This window comes from Ictalurus furcatus, chromosome 6 (assembly GCF_023375685.1).
Source record: "Ictalurus furcatus strain D&B chromosome 6, Billie_1.0, whole genome shotgun sequence".
NCBI lineage: Eukaryota > Metazoa > Chordata > Actinopteri > Siluriformes > Ictaluridae > Ictalurus > Ictalurus furcatus.
The window spans coordinates 437,501-456,052 of NC_071260.1; the positions used below are offsets into that span (position 1 = coordinate 437,501).

An 18,552-nucleotide genomic window follows, 5' to 3' on the forward strand; every position below is an offset into this window, starting at 1 on the left:
TTGTTAGGAACCCACAAACCTTTCAAGAACTGTTTCAGAAACTCATGGATTTTTTTTTTTTTTTCAGGAACTATTTCAGAAAGTGTTTTCTGTAGCTGTGTAACTTTTGCTAAAAACCCAGCACATTTTTCGGGAACATTTACAGGGTTGGGATTCCGAGAACTTCGAAACTATTTCAGTAATATTTTCTTACTATGTATCTACAAAACCTTCTAACATTTCTTCATGAGCTCATGAAATTTTTTGGAACTGTTAACAGGAGCAGGTTAGGAACTATTCCAGGAACTCTTTCATGAATTTTCAGTTATTTTTTTTTCAGGAAAAACAAGTATTTTAGCAACATTTTCACAAATCTTTATAAGGGACCATTAAACATTTCAGAAACTCGGTTAGGTTTGGGACTATTGAAGATGGTGTCGGGAATCACTGATAAGAGTCCAAGAAACCTTTAGGGAAGCACAGGAACTTTTTACATCCTGAATATTTCTGATGGGTTAAATGCATGTTTCACAGAATGACCAAGTGTTGTTTTATGGTCAGTGGTGTGTAGCTATAAACTACACTATCAGAGTAAACTGTGTGTGTGTGGTTCTCTGGTTCTGCGCTGCAGTTGAGGAATAAAGGTCCGAGTGCGTTCTCGAAGGCCATGCTGGACGTGGAGTGGCCGTATCGCTACAACAACGGCTCTCTGCTCTACATCACCAAGTACGAGGTGGACGGAGCCATGAACTGCAGCACCGACATCGAGATCAACCCCCTCAACGTCACGGTACATCTCACTGTACACACACACACACACACACACACACACACATTACTGACCAGTTTGGAGTTGTAGCTAGCTGTGTCTATTAGTAATATTATTATATACGCAGAGCTAACGCACCAGGATGAGCTCCTGTAGGAATGTAATAATCAGTGGGCGTGGCCTGTCTGTATTTTAGAACCCCATGTACTGGAATAAGAACACGACCGTTTCCGGGGGCGACCGGACCGAGGGGCGTGCACGGAGCCACGTTCACCGGCGAGACCTGCAGGACCAGAGGGCTGAGGAAGACATGCTCACGCTGGTACGGCCATCACCGAGCACATCACGGCTACTGATGATGTCATCAACTAGCAGCCAGTCAGCTCAAATCATGCTGTTACTCAAATCGGGTTCAAGTCCGTAAACTGTTATCCAAATCAGTTCCAAGTTTCAAGTTCTAATAATATAATCTAAGCCAATGCTTAGAACTTGTATAGTGACTGTGTGTGTGCACTCTTTCAGTTCTGTTACCCAGTACATCATCAGAGTTAAGTACTTTGACTTGATTTAAGAACAGTTTGCACTCCAATCTCCATGATTGAACAATTAGAAACTTACGTTTACATTAATGTAATATAGTATAAAAACTCGAGTACTTGAGTGTAGCAGTAGGGTGGTGTGGGAGAACGTAGGAAAGTTGAAAACAAGTCGAGCAGCTGCACCGAAGAGGAACAGAAGAGGACCAAGTACTGAGCCTTGAGGGACACCAGTGGAGAGTCTGCATGCAGCAGATGTGGATCCCCTCCATGTCGCCTGATATTACTTCAGTTTGATATGATCGGCTTAAAAAACTATAATGATTCTCATACTCAAGTTCCTGTTTACCAAATTAGCACTATTTGATCATGTAGTATTAGCACATTTTGTAGAAGGGATGTATTTATTTATAATCGCACTATCCGGTGTCACCCAGATGAGGACGGGTTCCCTTTTGAGTCTGGTTCCTCTTAAGGTTTCTTCCTCCTGCTGCTCATTAGGGATAAAATTAGAAATGTAAAATTTATATCTGGATTTCTGCTTCGTGACAGTGTTCATTGTTGAAAGCGCTATACAGATAAAACTGCATTGAACTGAAGTAGCAGTTTAGGAACTTGAACCCAGTCTGAGGTGCAGCTCCTGGAATCTTCAGTATTGTTGATTTGTTCCGTAACAGTCTTCTTTTTGCTGGAATATGAGATGTATCGGCGTCTTTTTCTGGGGACTCTACAGGACTGTGAGAAGGCTCAGTGCTTGAAGATTAAGTGTCAGGTTGGCCGCTTGGAGCGAGGTCAGAGTGCAATCCTCTACATCTACTCCAGACTGGCTGTGTCCACCTTCCTGCAGGTCTCTTTACACCTTATTTATATGTATTTTTCTGGCTCGTTCACACAAGTTTGAAAAAGATAAAATTGTTTTTTACAAGTCAAAAATCATGACAAAACTAGCTGTAATGTAGCTCACGTTGTCTTTTTTTGTGTTACATATGGTTGCGTTTAGGTAGCTAGCATCACGTTTAGGTAGCTAGAGTATATGTAGTTCGCTAGCATGTGTTAGCTATTAATGGGTTATAAGTAGTAATTGTAAAAGCAGTGGCATGATAACGTAACGGAGTGTGTGCGGTGTGTTTGTTCCCAGGCCGATGTTCAGAACCACTCGTACGTGGTGAAGTCGTCAGCTGCCTTCAGCGTCATTGAGATGCCGTACAAAAACCTGGATTTTGAGCTGCCAGTTAACAGCACGTCTGTGAGTTTGGGATTTTCTGAAATAGGCCCCATGGGTGAACAATAATATGCTAATTATTGATTTATATGATTTATTGATTCTGATTTTCAGAAACGGTGGACAGGCTAATTTTCTTTTATAGCAGTGAGCTCTGAGTGGTTTATCAGCAAATAGGCCACGCCCACTCACGAACTTGAGACTACAGTAGTTCTTATGTAGAGCAAGACTTTTACATACCATATATGGTTAATCGTGGGCGTGTCTGTATTTACATGAACAGTGAAGTGAACACACACAACAGCTATGAACAAGTGCTAATTATAGCTCTTCATTAATTAATTACTAGCTCAAACTAGTATGAACGACGGATGGTGGGTGTCATGGTAACATCAGAGTCCACAGCAGTTAGGTGACTAAGTTAGCATACCAGCTCACTAAGTGCTAACATCTTCTACAATAAAGTGTAGATGTTCAGTAGTAGCAAACCATTAGTAATCAACGCTGTAGTGAATGTTACCAAAGTTTGTCTTTTGGTGTGTGCGTGTGTAGGCGAGCCTCAGCGTGGTATGGGTGAACTCTGAGCTGACCCAGCCTGCCCCCATCTGGGTGGTGGTGGTAGCCGTATTAGCCGGTCTGCTGCTGCTAGCACTGCTAATCTTCATCATGTACAAGGTGAGCAACTCACTACACTAACTACAGTGTCTTCAGGGGCGGGGGCTGTGTGCTGATTGGTTACAGTGTCTTTAGGGGTGGGGGCTGTGTGCTGATTGGTTACAGTGTCTTTAGGGGCGGGGGCTGTGTGCTGATTGGTTACAGTGTCTTTAGGGGCGGGGGCTGTGTGCTGATTGGTTACAGTGTCTTTAGGGGCGGGGACTGTGTGCTGATTGGTTACAGTGTCTTTAGGGGCGGGGACTGTGTGCTGATTGGTTACAGTGTCTTTAGGGGTGGGGACTGTGACTGCAATGTTAAATTTAGTTTAGCTGATGGTGTGTGTGGTGTGTTACAGCTGGGCTTCTTTAAGCGAGTACGCCCCCCACAGGAGGATGGGACAGAGAAGGAGCAGCTCCAGCCTCAGGAGAACGGAGACAAGAGCACTGAGACCTGATATACACACACAAAACTCTGTGTGTGTGTGAGAGTGTGTGAGAGTGTGTGTATGTGTATGTGAGTGTGAGAGTGTGTATGTGTGAGTTACTGGCTCTTTCCTTCCTCTACTGCACTGACATGTTGAACATTAACACATGCTGATTGAGATTTCTGACAGAGCGATAGAGTTCACGCGTCACATAAATAATGAGTATTAAAATGGAGTAGAGAATTAAAGATAAATACAGAATATTCAGTTGTAAAGGAAAGCTAACCTTCTGATGATGATGATGTAATGATTTGTGTTTCTTTTCTGTGTTTTTTAATGCACCGAAACTGGTAATTTTGCTTTATTTTCTTTCTGTGCTTCGATATTTCCGATCATCACTAGCATTAGCGGAGTACTGTATTAAATCACGCGCAGGGTGGAAGTGTTTTCGGGGCAAGATGTAGCCTGGGATTATGGGATAAACTCGCTAGGCACTAAAGCTAGTTAGCGTGTCGTGATGGCGAGTGAACAAAAGTTCCTGAACCGATTCCGTGTATGACAAGGCTGTCTACGGAAGCGATTATTATCGTGAACATTTTAGCTAGTAGCCGTGTTCACCATGTTAGTTTGAAAATGTCACACGGAGTCACTGACTGTTACCATAGCAACGAAGCCCTTCTTTCTGAAACGTTCGCACAGCTTATAAAAAAAAAGTCTGCCAGTTGTAACTGTTACACAAAGCGATGAAAACCATTCAGCAGTAGCACAGACATGCACTGTTTCTCAAACGGTTGTCACGGTAACGCTCGCTAATAACGTAAACAAACTGGTTAGCAGCTAATAATCAGCATCGTTTGTTAAAGTTTTGCAAAGCTCAGAATTCCAACAAGTTGAGCAGAACATTAAAATGTCAGAGGAAGGACGTGAAATGAAAAGTCAAAATGGCCGACGTACAAATAAAATGATGCTAAAGTGCGACGTGAAGAACGGGGTTGCCTTTTCTGACACGAACCCTCAATCTGCTGCACTAAACATGCTGTCTACGTCGGCACCCTACTCCAGAATGGGGTTTGAACGGTGAATATTATATTATTGTGTATTTTTTAAACTGTTATGGAACTTTATTTCCTTTTCTTTCTTTTTTTTTTGCACCATTTTCTACAAAACAAACAGATTTGTTTGTCTTTCCATGACGCATATTAGTCATACAAAATCACTGAATTATTAAAACACTTTGTTTCAAAATAAATGAAGATTTAAACACTCACTATTCCCCACAGAAGTATAGTTGCAGTGCATTGTGGGTATCCTGGACCCTAACGTGTTTATCGTTTTCTGTTTACGACCTCTACATCGCTAACACAAATCTTCTTTAAGTAAAAAATACATCACAGAATTAAATATATTTTACTACAGAAAACAGATCTTACTTATTGTAATGAATTCTGATGTCGTTAAAATAACAAACTGTGGATCTCTTGCGAGAACGCTGACTAGCGAATGATTCTCTGAGGAAAGACTCGAGCTCACGTCGGCTATTCAAGCTCCTAAAATGCAGGTTTATGTTCATTTTGTTAACGAGCCCTTAACGAGTGCTTACACTGTAGTTATTTTACACTCCCTACAAGACAGTCCCCTGTTCTACATCGTATCCATGGTTACTGTTGTTTGATCACTCGGGCGGATGAATTTACCCATATTGGGTCACATTTACACTCCAAACAACTGAATCATCTAAACTTGTCAGGATTTTCGTCAGGTTTTTGTCGGTGCATAAAAAGTCATGTCAGTAATTAAAACTCGACTCCTTAACGTTTTTCACCGAGTATTTCATCTTTCCTTTTTTTTTTTTAAATTTTATTTCAGAGTGAGGTTTAGGTGATTTCTGTAACGCTTCCATGATTCTAAAATTAAATAAATAAATAATGGATTAAACTTCAGCTGTGTTTTCTCATCAGTCTGAATCTCTCAGGTGGTTTAAACTGACAATGAAGAGGTTTTAATTCATCAGTTTATTAACATGTTAGATTAAAGGGGTCCCAAAACTCTGTCTCCTCCAAAGGGATTTATTCTAACAGACAACGCCTCGATCCTGGAGAAAGAAGGCGTGGCTTCAGTGAACTCAGGTGCCTGTTGCAGAGATGCTGCGTGTTTCAGTACGAAAGCGAAACCCCTTTGTTTAGTCTTCTGAAAACGGAGGAAGTATGACGCAGGCTACACACGAAGGCTACTCCTGAAAAACGGAGCGGTTCCCACACTGCTCAGACAATCCTTTACTTCTGAATCAGAACCTGTACGTGTTAGTGTTAAAGCCACAATACAGACGAGGAAATCCTCACCCGCTGCAAAAATATCAGATGTTTCATCAAATCTTTAAATTCAATCTTCAGTTCTAATTTGTATTTAGACTCACACAGTAGCTTTATAGAACAAAGTTTATTACATATGTGGGCAGCATTTCTCATAAATCTGTGCCATGGTGTTCTTTGTCCTGTCCTGATTTGCTCATTAATCCATTACTGTGCATCGGTCAGTAAAAAGCTCAAATCACTTCCAGGTACGTGTTCACTCGGCTCCTTCCCCCTGTGAGAAAAAAATTCAATTCAATTAAATAAAAAAAAGTTATTAAAGCCATTTTTTCTAAAAACTGATTAAAATTTGACACTGACTAGTGTTTTCCACCGAAACGTCTAATAAATTCTAGTGTTTATAGGGGTTTTTCATGTTTATATAGTTGTTGGTGTTAGAATAAATAAATGTACGTGTTTATACAGAGTTTAGGTGTTAAAATGGCTCATTTCGTGAGTTCGTCACGTCCAACCACAGACATTCCACCACTGATCCACCAGAGGGCACTGTCCCAGGTAGGCCGAACTTCTTCTTCTTCGTCTTCTGTGGTTCCGCTTATTTCCTGTCATGGTGTGTACCTGTTCCGTGTTACCGCTCAATAATCTCTCGTTATACGGCTGTGTTTTCTCCCCTGAGGGTCTTAGCTTCTGTTCTGGCTGATGATTTTGTGAGCCTGGCTTCAGATGAATGCTCCTGGATGTTTTCTTGATATTTTTATTTAACAAAGAAAAACCCTGCACCTGCACCGACCTCCGTTTCCTGACAGTTTATATAGAATTACGGTGTTAAAATAACTAAATTGAAGTGTTTCTACAGCTCTATAGAATGAAAATGACTACATTAAAGTATAGATTTGGGTTAAAATACCAAATTCCAGTGTATTTACAACAGACAGATGACAAAATGTATGTTTCTATAGATCTATGGTGTAACTAGTGTTCAATCCTTTTATTACAAACCCTTAACACAAGTTTCACTGTTTTTAATGTAAAAAAAGAAGGAATAAATAAAGAGATTTGGATTAAAATGACTAAATCTGTGTATTTATAGAGATGTTAGTGTTTAAATGACTAAATGTACTAATGTTAAGTGTTACCTCTGGAAGAGTCGAGCGTTGGTGGTGCCAAGTAACGTGACTGTGTTTCCTTCCACCAGCAGCATGGATCCTTCTCTCAGACCCTGAATACAAGTGTCATGGTATTACTGTGTGTGAGTGTGTGCGAGTGTGTGCGTGAGTGTGAGAACACTTACCAGCACACATGGTGTGTTCAGCTCCTCATGATACTGAGTAATTCTCTGCTCACGTGTTTCCTACACCACACACACAGTACATGTATTATACATTCCATAAACACAAATATATATATATATATATATATATATATATATATATATATATATATATATATATATATTCAGTGTATATATATATTCAGTGTATATACACGTATACTGCATATACAGTATTCCGTGAGCGGGTGTAGCCGTGTATATATAAAATATGCATATGCGGCGTTCCCGGAGCAGGTGTGGCCGTATATATATGCAGCGTTCCCTTAGCGGGCGTGGCCATATATGCTGTGTTACCGGAGCGGCCGTGGCCGTATATATATGCGGCATTCCCTTAGCGGGCGTGGCCGTATATATATGCGGCGTTCCCTTAGCGGGCGTGGCCATATATGCTGTGTTACCGGAGCGAGCGTGGCCGTATATATATGCGGCGTTCCCTTAGCGGGCGTGGCCGTATATATATATGTGGCGTTTCCTTAGCGGGCGTGGCCGTATATATATGCGGCGTTCCCTTAGTGGGCGTGGCCGTATATATATATATGCGGCGTTTCCTTAGCGGGCGTGGCCGTATATATATATGCGGCGTTCCCTTAGCGGGCGTGGCCGTATATATATATGCGGCGTTTCCTTAGCGGGCTTGGCCGTATATATATGCGGCGTTCCCTTAGTGGGTGTGGCCATATATGCTGTGTTCCCGGAGTGGCCGTGGCCAAACTGACCCCCATGTGCCTGCTGTTAGGGTCGGTGTCCAGGTAGTGTGGGTTGATGTTGAATGGGACGAGGCCGATGGCGGAGAAGCTGGGGGGGTAAACGATGGGCATGTCGTTAGTTGTGTTAATGCTCACTGTGGCCACGTTCGTGCCGGCGCTCGAACCCATGTACGGAACTCCATCCTGTCATAAACACACACATGTAGAACATATGTATATATACACACACACACACACACACGACACCAAAACACACTGAAAGACATGCACACAGCTAAGGCTGCACAATAATATCCCGTGTGTCATTATCACGATATTTATGGTTTTCATAAATCAGATGTCTAATGAATCAGATTCATCTCAAATGATTAGGTACCAGATGAGTCAAATGCAGTGTATCATCAAATTTGAATCAGATAAACTGTGTAGCAGATCAATTACATCTCAGATGAGTCAAATTCATTGTTTTGGATGAATCACATGAGTAAAATAAATTCCATCTCTGATAAATCTGATGAATTATGAATCAAACAAGTCAAATGAAACACATTCTGAATAAGTCAGATGAATCACGTGACTCATGAGTCAGATAAATCAGAATGAAACATATTTTGATTAAATTTTACGAGTCAAATGAATTTCGTCTCGTACGAATCAGGTGATTTTGTGTATCGAATGAAACTCATATCAAATCTATTTGTATGAATCCAATGAATATTATATCAGATTAATGATGAGTTAAACACGACAAATTAATTGCATTGTACACGCGTTACCTTAATTACGTATCAGACAAATTATGAATCAAATTAGTCAAATGAGTCACATTTTATATAACTCAGATGAAGCGCGTATAAGAAAAATGTAAACCATTTATGTGAACTGCATGAACCAATCAGGCGAGTCAAATGTATCTAATGTCATATGAATTGCATGAATCGTCAGGCAAAAAATATTAATCAAATTTTACATTTGCTGAATCAGATAAATTAATTGAATCGCATTAATCAAACAAACAGTGTCTTTATTTGAATGAAGCCCTGAATGAATCAAATGAATTGTGACTCAGACTCAACTCACATAATTCAGTACACTATTTTGAATCAATTTAATTAGAAAAAAAATGGGACAAACTTGCAATCATGATAATGGTTATATATTTTAGTCCGTGTTGCACAGCCTGATATACAACAACAACAACACACACACACACACACACACACAATAATTTACAGTGTACAGTATTTACCTGAAGCACTCTTTTTTTAATTTCAGTCACCAGGTTGTTATCGTAGAGGGCTTTGAGCAGACGGAACGTGTTTCCTCCACCTCTCACACACACACACACACACACACACACACACATTAAGTGTGCTTTATCTGGGGAAATGGGATTGAATGTGTATCATGTGACTCACCGATGAATATGGCCTCGGCTTTACGCACGGCCTCGACAGGGTCTGCAGCCTCGTGAACACTGTCCACTTCATAACCTGCACGCACACACACACACACACACACACACACACACACACGTCATATATGGAAGAGAATCAGACTGATAAATGATTAAACAGTGATGTAAAAGCACAGAGAGGATTCGAACCCAGACTCTTCAGCTTGTCCCTGGCCGTCTTGGTGTACGCATCTTGGTCGTGTAGAGCGTACGGGACGAACAGGACTCTCTTCACCTGTCTGAGACACACAGCACTGTCAAGACTCAACATTCATACAACCTTCAAACTATAATTAACACACACACACACACAGCCTGTTAACAACAATCCAATTAGCAACACGTCTGTCTAATTGATAGCTCACTCGTCTGTTTTTATTCAGAATTATGTCTGTAATTATTTTTATTAATACTAAAATACAAAACGTCACAATGTAGTTTTTACAGCTGGTTTAGCTTTCTTTCTCCTGAGGTTTAATTCCATTTCTACATCACACCAACTCTCACAACTGAACTGAAATGGGATTATTTTACTCTATAATTCGAATCACAGTAATGTTGTTAAATTTAATAACTACGCTGATTTACCACACCTCGTGATTAACAGTTTTTTCCCATAATACAAATAATTGTAATAATTAATAATATTAATTATAATACAAAAACTCGGTATAAAAAATATAATATCTGCAAGTATTAGTCATGAATATATGTGAGAGATATATATAATGGATAACATATACTGTTTATATATTTATATATGTATATAGGTTTCTGCATGGGAGATAAATGTAGACTTTTATTTCCCGTAAGAACTTTTTCACTGTGAAACAGCTGTATAGTCTTATCACAGTGCCACAGACAGTCTGGAATAACTTCTTGTTCAGATATATAGAGTATATTTGTCCTCTGAGCAGTAAACAGTATAAATATTCAGAGCTCTGAGGATCTCCCCACACTGAGGAGTGTTTCTCAAGTGAAATGCAGCGTTATATTCAGAAAGTTTAATCATGTATTAATGTTTTAACTCTCACTGAGGGATCCGAGTCAAGCCACTTACTTTCCGAAGAAGTGAGAGATGTTGTTCTGACAGTGCTGGAGATATCCTCCTCCATACAGAGTGGAGTTGGACACCAGCAGCAGACGTCTGTTCATGATCACAGCTCCGAGCCTGCAGGAGGACAGTCAGGACCACATGACCTGAGAAAAGGGAAATAATCTCTGCTTTGTGCTGACGCTCAACTTCAGCTGATCTTTAACCTGACTGTGTTATTCTCAGATTGGAGGAGGGAGTGCAGATAAGATTACAGTGTGTACAGCAGTGTTTATCACACACACGTTAACAACCAGAGGGTCAAAGGTGAAAGGTTAGACAGCTAACACATCAAATCAGGTCATTACAAATTATTATTATTATTATTATTATTATTATATAGCCTTATTGGTGTGAACAGGCTTTAAAAGTGATGTAGAGAAACAGAAGACAGAATGCAGAACAATTATTAATACATGAAATATAAGAGTAATAAAGTTAAACAGAAGTTAAAATCTAAATAAAATAAATGTATGACCATTTCAGAGTGGGATATAAGAGGTGTGTGTGTGAGGTTAATAAATATTTCTAAATTAAAGGTGGCGCACATATTAAAGTTTAATAAATATTTTCTAATAATAAAACCATTACATTACAAAGTTTATTATTGAATCGTAAACTAAATTAAAACTAAATTAAATTTAAGTTTCAAAGTCAAGTTTATTTTATTTACAATTTAACCCAGAAACACAGCCCTACTTCCGCATTGTCGTGTTCTGCACCCAAGGACCCTGCTTTGCTGACCATAATATCCGCCTGATTTGAAATTATTTCGATTTGCTAGTTATCTTTTATTAAGCTACGCTAATTTAGAGTATGCTAAATAACTATTAAAATATGTCTGTAACCATTTCAATTATTGTAAGTAAACTAACGTGCAATGTTTAAAATGAAACGCTTTTAAACGCTTCGCTAGCAAAATATTCTGGTCATGTAGTTCGCTATTATAAATTATAATAATATAATATATTATAAAGCTAGGTGTTAACATGTTAACTAATATTAAGCGTTTTATTTGTTTATATATTTATTTATTTATTTATTTGTTTGTTTGTTGTTGTTATTGTTTTACTTTCACACAGCTACCAGAAATATCAGGCACATAAATAGCTACCTACACGTTTGTCATACCGGAAGCTCTGGTATGCAGGATTGCGGCGTGTGTAAATTACGACGCCACACCGGAAATGAACTCTACACTCCGTTGCCATCGCGAGAGTTTTGCACGTGTGCAGCAGTGATGGTCGCCGCCGCTGTGGAGAGTTTAGTGTTAAAGCTGCAGGATGTCCAGGCGGTGAAGTTCGGCACGTTTAAGCTGAAGAGCGGCCTGAACTCCCCGATTTACTTCGACCTGCGCGTCATTGTGGCTTATCCGGATTTAATGAACCAGGTGAGAACGTGATTTATTATCTGGAGTTTATCTGAAAAACCTATTTCGTTTTATTTTCCTCTTATTTTATTTACTTTTTCTTTTGTTTTCTATTTCATGCCTTGTTTTTTTAATTACAAAAATTACATTTTTAAGATGAGGCTTTTGTTGGAAATGCTTACATAAGTGTGTATTTATTGAACCCTCTTGACCTGATTAACTTCCTGACCCCATACCCGCCCCTTGACCTCTGACCTGCTCACTGGCCTTAGTAGTCCTGAGGTCAGTACTTCCTGAAATGTAAACACTCAGTGGTGGTAATGAACTGAATACAAATTCCCTCTCTAAACACAAACACCTCAGCCTCTGAGCCACAGTCCCCCTAGTCTTGACTTATTTCAGATTTTGGTTGACAATAACACCCTTTAATCATCAGATTCTCACTGAGATCGGATGTATACAGGGGAATTTCCAAGATTAGACATTTGTCTGATGTTACGATGTGAAATATTTGTTGTCCAGGTGTCGGCACTGCTCCATCAGCGAGCTGAGGAAGCCGGAGTGAAGTTTGACTGTGTGTGTGGAGTCCCGTACACGGCTCTGCCTTTAGCCACCATCATCTGCTCCACCCACCACTACCCCATGCTCATCCGCCGCAAAGAGGCCAAGGACTACGGTAACGACGTTATCTTCATAACGAGCAGGGGGCGTGGACTTCACTGACTCACCAACTGACTCTCGCCCGACTCTCTCTCTCTCTCTCTCTCTCTCTCTCTCTCTCTCTCTCTCTCGCCCGACACACTCTTTCACCCGACTCTCTCTCTCGCCCGACACTCTCTCTCTCTCTCTCTCTCTCTCTCTCGCCTGACTCTCTCTCTCTCTCTCTCTCTCTCTCTCTCGCCTGACTCTCTCTCTCTCTCTCTCTCTCTCTCTCTCTCTCTCTCTCTCTCGCCTGACACACTCTCTCTCTCGCTCTCTCTCTCTCGCCCGACTCTCTCTCTCTCTCTCGCCCGACACACTCTCTCTCTCTCGCTCTCTCTCTCTCTCGCCCGACACACTCTCTCTCTCTCGCTCTCTCTCTCTCTCGCCCGACACACTCTCTCTCTCTCTCCTCTCTCGCTCTCTCTCTCTCTCGCCCGACACACTCTCTCTCTCTCTCCTCTCTCTCTCTCTCTCTCTCGCGCCTGACACACTCACTCTCTCTCGCTCTCTCTCTCGCCCGACTCTCTCTCTCTCGCCCGACTCTCTCTCTCTCTCGCCCGACGCTCTCTCTCTCTCGCCCGACGCTCTCTCTCTCTCGCCCGACGCTCTCTCTCTCTCGCCCGACGCTCTCTCTCTCGCCCGACGCTCTCTCTCTCTCGCCCGACGCGCTCTCTCTCTCTCGCCCGACGCGCTCTCTCTCTCTCGCCCGACGCTCTCTCTCTCTCGCCCGACGCGCGCTCTCTCTCTCGCCCGACGCGCGCTCTCTCTCTCGCCCGACGCGCGCTCTCTCTCTCGCCCGACGCGCTCGCTCTCTCTCTCGCCCGACGCGCTCGCTCTCTCTCTCGCCCGACGCGCTCTCTCTCTCTCTCGCCCGGCGCGCTCTCTCTCTCTCGCCAGACGCGCTCTCTCTCTCTCGCCCGACGCGCTCTCTCTCTCTCGCCCGACGCGCTCTCTCTCTCTCGCCCGATGCTCTCTCGCCCGACGCTCTCTCTCTCTCGCCCGACACTCTCTCTCTCTCTTGCCCGACTCTCTGTCTCGCCCGACACTCTCACTCTCTCTCGCCCGACACTCTCACTCTCTGTCTCTCCCGACTCTCGCCTGACACTCTCTCTCTCTCTCTCTCTCTCTCTCTCTCTCTCTCTCTCACACCCGACTCTCGCCCGACACACACACTCTCTCTCTCTCTCTCTCTCTCACCCGACTCTCGCCCGACACTCTCTCTCTCTCTCTCTCTCTCTCTCTCTCTCTCTCTCTCACCCGACTCTCGCCTGACTGTTTCTTGCCTGAATCGCTCATTGACCAACTGGCTGATTATTGTTGATGTTTCAGGGACGAAGCGTCTGATCGAGGGCACGGTGCGTCCTGGTGAAGTCTGCCTGATCGTGGAGGACGTGGTGACGAGCGGCAGTAGCGTCATGGAGACGGTGCAGGAGCTCCAGGCTCAGGGGTTAAAGGTCACGGACGCCGTGGTACTGTTGGACCGTGAGCAGGGCGGTAAAGAGCGACTGTCCAGCGAGGGGATCGCTCTCCACCCCGTCGTCTCTGTCTCTCAGCTCCTGGACGTTCTTCTCCGATCGGGTCGAATCGACCAGCAGACCTTCAGCAGCGTGGAGAAGTTCATCCAGGAGAACCAGACGTTCACGTTGGCGGGAATGAAGGAGAAAGAGGAGAAGAAGAACGTGAGCAGAGAGATGAGTTACAGCGCCCGGGCTGCTCTCTCCTCCACACACCCCATCGCCAAGCGTCTGTTCGCGCTGATGGAGGAGAAACGCACCAACCTGTGTGTCTCAGCGGACGTCACACACACTCACGAGCTGCTGGAGCTGGCGGACACGCTCGGGCCGCTCATCTGCGTGATGAAGACTCACGTGGACGTTCTGCAGGACTTCAGCAGCGACGCCATCGACAAGCTGAAGGAGCTGAGCGCCAAACACAACTTCCTCCTCTTCGAGGACAGGAAGTTTGCTGACATCGGAAACACCGTCAGACACCAGTACGAAGGTGTGTGTGTGTGTGTGAGGGGGAGAGAGAGCGTTTAATAAAGGGGACGTTCAAACAGCGCGAAATAAGAGTTTTAAGATTTAAACAAAGTTAATAGATAGTTAGTGAAGGAGATAAAGAAAGAAGGGAGGAAGTAAATGATTAAAGAAATTAAAAAAAAGCAAGGATTGGGGAAAAGGAAGAGATGAGTGGGAGAGAGAGAGAAAGAAAAAACATTATGGAGGGAAGAATGGAAATGAGGGAAAGAAAAGGGAGAGGATGAAAGTAAAGAAGATAAGGTGGGAGAAAGGGAAAGGTCCAAGGGAGAAAAGGAATAAAAAGAGAGTGAACATGGGGAAGAAAGTAAAAAGAGATGAAGGCTGTCAGGGAGTGGAAACTGGGGAGAAGAAGAGAGGCAGAAAGGAGGAAAAGAGAAAAGTAAATGTGGAAGGAGGCAAGAGAGACTGGAGTTCGTATTTCTGTATTAATGTGTGTGTGTGTGTTTCAGGTGGTGTGTATTGTATCTCCTCGTGGTCACACATCATTAACGCTCACTCGGTGCCCGGCCCGGGCGTGGTCGCAGGGCTGAAGGCTGTGGGGCGGAGTCTCGGTCACGGCTGTTTACTCATCGCCCAGATGAGTTCACAGGGAGCGCTGACTACCGAGCAGTACACACACGCTACGGTGTGTAATACACACACACACACACACACACACACACACACACACAAACACTGAATTTCAGAGTGTTCTTGGTTTGTGTTTGTGACTTGGACTGTGTGTGTAGGTAAAAATGGCGGACGATCACCCAGACTTTGTGTTCGGTTTCATCAGTGGGTCAAAGGTCAGCGCTAAACCAGAGCACGTGCACATGACCCCAGGAGTGAGGTTACAGAGTGGAGGTACACACATACATGTCACAGGATGTAAATTCAGCTCTGACCACCAGGTGGCACCATATTTCTAAGAATTGTAAATTTATAAATATACAATTATATGTATTTTAATAATAATAATAATACTACATGGTTAAAATTCTTTTTAAAAATATTGTAATAGTCACATTTTTATATTTATTTTAAAATATTTAATTAAGAGCTGGTTAATTAGCAGTAAGAATATATTTAAACCGTTGTCTTAAATAATAATCTAAATTATATTACACAACGACATAAAATGTTTCCAGTATCAGAGTTTAGTAATGAAATTATATTTAAGTTACTAACACTAGACAAAGTCGTGAGATTAAATGATCAGATTAAACTGAACATGGTGTAAAATTATAAAAATGTATTAAAATATGAACTCTGATCTTTAATTTTGCTGAATTGAGTCTGTAGTGAAGTTAATCTGCTGTTTAATCCGTGGTACTTTGTTTCACGCCGTTTCCTAGGAGACGACCTCGGGCAGCAGTACACCACCCCGGACGAGGTCATTCGCTCTAAAGGCTCTGATGTCATCATCGTCGGACGGGGAATTCTGTCGGCCTCGGACAGGAAGGAGGAAGCGGAGAAGTACAGGAAGGCGGGATGGGAAGCGTATCTCAGCAGACTGTCACTATCCTGATAACCAGATCAGGATAAATCCAGATCCAATCCTTAATCCTGATCTTAATCCTGATCCTCAATAAAATTCTGATCACATTCCTGGACCTAAACCTGAGTCTTATTGTAATCCTGATCCTAATTCTATTTTCTCTGCTGTTCTTAATGCGTCCATGTTCACTTTCCCTAACTCGAGTGAGCACTTGCCGTACGAGGTGTAGTGTTGAGGGATTAATCAGCAGAAACACAGGTGCTAATGATCGATGACCGGTTTCCCAAAATCATTATAGAGCTAATATAAAGTGGGAGAGAGAGAGAATTATGATGCTCACTCAACCATCTTATGGACAGCTCTGCTCTAGTTAATACGTAGCTAGTGTAACAGTGTGTTAACAAGCTGTTTTGCTATTTGTCATTATAACTAGCTGGTATATCAAACTGCTGGTTTGCAGCTATCGTGTGGAATACCTGTTTGTTGATTTGCAGGCTAACTGATGTTTGCTGTTTGGGCGGGGTGACGACTAGCCGTATTTTACATAGCTAGTATAATAGATATCCGATTTCGCTACTTATCTACCGTGGTATGTAGCTGACTTATCTGATAGTTGTCTCGTTAACTGCTTAACCGGATAGGACTGATACTGTGGTGAATTGCTGCTTTGCTCTCTAGCTAGCATGACAAAGTGCTAACAGCCAACATGATTAATTAGCTTATTTGCTGCATTGAAAGTATAGTTACTATAACTACTGATGTATTATTGCTGATTAATTAGCATGCAGATGATATCTTATGCTGTAAGCTGAAATGAAAATGGTGAAATTAATGTTTCTTTTTGTTTTGTTTTTTATTTAAAATGGGTAGCAGGCTAACTAGCATGTTTGCTCTGTAGCAGATTATGACTAGCTATCTAGAATTATGATTCGCTAGCTGAGGAATAAACTTATTTGCTATCTTGATATCATAACTATAACTAACAAGTTTATTAAACAGCCAGCTTGCTGACAAGCTAGCATGAGAATTATTATTTTATTTTAGCTAACATTAACCAGCTGATTTGCCCAGTAGTTAGCTTGGTAATTGACCAAGTTGCTATCTACCTACCATGGTGACTTGCAGCTTTGCTGTCTGTCTCGCTAGCATGAAATCTCACTGATTTATTTAATATCTGACTAGCTAGGATGCAACGTACTTGGATTTCTACCTAGCTGATTTGCAGTTTGTGTATGCCAACTTATCGGCGCTAATTTGCTGCTAGATAGTTAATAATTTGCTGGTCTAGCTAGCATGCTAACTTGCTAGTGCTACTTAGCTTGGCAGTAAAACCAGTTTTAAAAATCCAGTGTTATGTATACAGTGTTACGTATACAGTGTTACGTATACAGTGTTGGCGACTCGTTCCTCAGCTAACACACTCGCTCGAGCTGATATAAAGTAGTGGCGCCGCCGTTAACATGGCGACAAAGCGAGGGGAAGTGGTAACATCCTCAAAGTCTCGACACGCTTCAGACACACAGCGAAAATATTTTATTAAAATCCTTGTTGGTAAAAAGATTCCAGGTAACTAGCGATTTTATAAAGAAGTGATGATGATTACTGAAATTCAAGACACGCGGTGATGAAGTGGAACTCCGTAACACTGTCGAGTGTAAAGCTGAATTGCTGTACAATAAATCTGTGTTCATAAAAAAGTCAGTTTTTGTGTTTTTATTGTATTTTTTATTGTTCTTGCACTTCTAAAACATGTTCCTGTACTTCAGATAAAATTCAGCTTGCACATAAACGTCCCTGCAATCGATTAAACAAAAGTTTATCTAAAATAAACTGAGTTTTAGAAGTCAGCTTTGACCAGGCACCTGTCTGAACCAATAGCGTAGCTAGAAATATAAATGTAGATCTTCCTAGAACCCCTAGAACCCTCCCTGTCTGCAGGTTCTCTATCTTCTCCACTTTTAGATCTGTTTATTCACTTTTAGGAACAAACGGTCCACTTGTAGGTACGTGCTGTCGTATTTTTAGTGCCAAAAGTATGCATTTATTAGGCACACATAAGTCATTTTCATCAGCTTTTGGTACATTTTATGTCGTATTTGACCATTTTTATGAATTGTATGTGTATGGTTTAGGTGACTGACTGACTCTTTAGAAGAAATAAAAGTTTCCTGTGAAACTGGACGTCTCAGATAGAAGTCCTAGCTCTGTGCAAGCTCAGGAAATACTCAAACTCTACTACTTTCCTCTGTGTGTGTGTGTGTTTACAATATACCAGTCATTATTGAATGAACACCTGATCATCATTTCTGTGATGAAAATCTGCCCTTTCACACCGTTTAAACACAGGTATGCAGATTCACACTGGCTCCGCCCCACTTTTGTATTCTGCATTGTAATTGGATGAGAAGTTGGCCAGGTGTGTCCAAAGCTTTGTTCTCCTTTTAAACACAATGCAAACAGCATGAAGACACACACACTCACAC

At 42.0% G+C, this 18,552-nt stretch overlaps 3 protein-coding genes across 7 annotated transcripts in view; 2 read left to right on the plus strand and 1 right to left on the minus strand.

The window, feature by feature from the left end:
• itgav (integrin, alpha V) overlaps positions 1–4,801 on the plus strand; it is a 29,155-nt gene extending 24,354 nt beyond the window's left edge. The window contains exons 25-30 of the mRNA XM_053626099.1: positions 611–769; positions 945–1,070; positions 2,018–2,131; positions 2,423–2,530; positions 3,059–3,181; positions 3,516–4,801. Of these exons, the coding sequence (XP_053482074.1) occupies positions 611–769; positions 945–1,070; positions 2,018–2,131; positions 2,423–2,530; positions 3,059–3,181; positions 3,516–3,614 (729 nt within the window). The 3' untranslated portion in view covers positions 3,615–4,801. The remainder of the gene's footprint in view (positions 1–610; positions 770–944; positions 1,071–2,017; positions 2,132–2,422; positions 2,531–3,058; positions 3,182–3,515) is intronic.
• si:dkey-69o16.5 (Alpha-aspartyl dipeptidase-like) lies at positions 4,714–11,216 on the minus strand. 5 transcript variants are annotated; one of them, XM_053626104.1, is made up of 9 exons: positions 11,156–11,216; positions 10,450–10,589; positions 9,540–9,628; positions 9,352–9,426; positions 9,183–9,262; positions 7,943–8,116; positions 7,185–7,244; positions 7,030–7,112; positions 4,714–6,167 (listed from the first exon to the last, which is right to left on the minus strand). In XM_053626104.1, the coding sequence occupies exons 2-9, from the start codon at positions 10,542–10,544 to the stop codon at positions 6,101–6,103; spliced, it is 723 nt and encodes a 240-aa protein (XP_053482079.1). In that variant the 5' UTR covers positions 10,545–10,589; positions 11,156–11,216; the 3' UTR covers positions 4,714–6,100. The 5 variants fall into 5 exon arrangements, with proteins under 5 accessions (XP_053482079.1, XP_053482077.1, XP_053482081.1 ...); XM_053626102.1 differs by having other exon boundaries at positions 11,182–11,215; XM_053626106.1 differs by having other exon boundaries at positions 8,069–8,116; positions 10,450–10,560; positions 11,182–11,204.
• Positions 11,217–11,536: 320 nt separating this feature from the next.
• On the plus strand, positions 11,537–17,871 carry umps (uridine monophosphate synthetase). The gene is made up of 6 exons (XM_053626100.1): positions 11,537–11,872; positions 12,374–12,527; positions 13,883–14,554; positions 15,042–15,217; positions 15,321–15,435; positions 15,927–17,871. The coding sequence occupies exons 1-6, from the start codon at positions 11,627–11,629 to the stop codon at positions 16,097–16,099; spliced, it is 1,536 nt and encodes a 511-aa protein (XP_053482075.1). The 5' UTR covers positions 11,537–11,626; the 3' UTR covers positions 16,100–17,871.
• Positions 17,872–18,552: the final 681 nt, after the last annotated feature.

Coding starts and splice junctions, on each gene's coding strand:
- si:dkey-69o16.5 (XM_053626101.1), bottom strand. Junction 9,629..10,449: donor ATCTCTCACTTCTTCGGAAA/GTAAGTGGCTTG, acceptor TGTGTGTCTCAG/ACAGGTGAAGAGAGTCCTGT. Junction 7,113..7,184: donor TGAACACACCATGTGTGCTG/GTAAGTGTTCTC, acceptor ACTTGTATTCAG/GGTCTGAGAGAAGGATCCAT.
- umps (XM_053626100.1), top strand. CDS start 11,627: ATGCAGGATTGCGGCGTGTGTAAATTACGACGCCACACCGGAAATGAA. Junction 14,555..15,041: donor CGTCAGACACCAGTACGAAG/GTGTGTGTGTGT, acceptor TGTGTGTTTCAG/GTGGTGTGTATTGTATCTCC. Junction 15,218..15,320: donor AGCAGTACACACACGCTACG/GTGTGTAATACA, acceptor CTGTGTGTGTAG/GTAAAAATGGCGGACGATCA.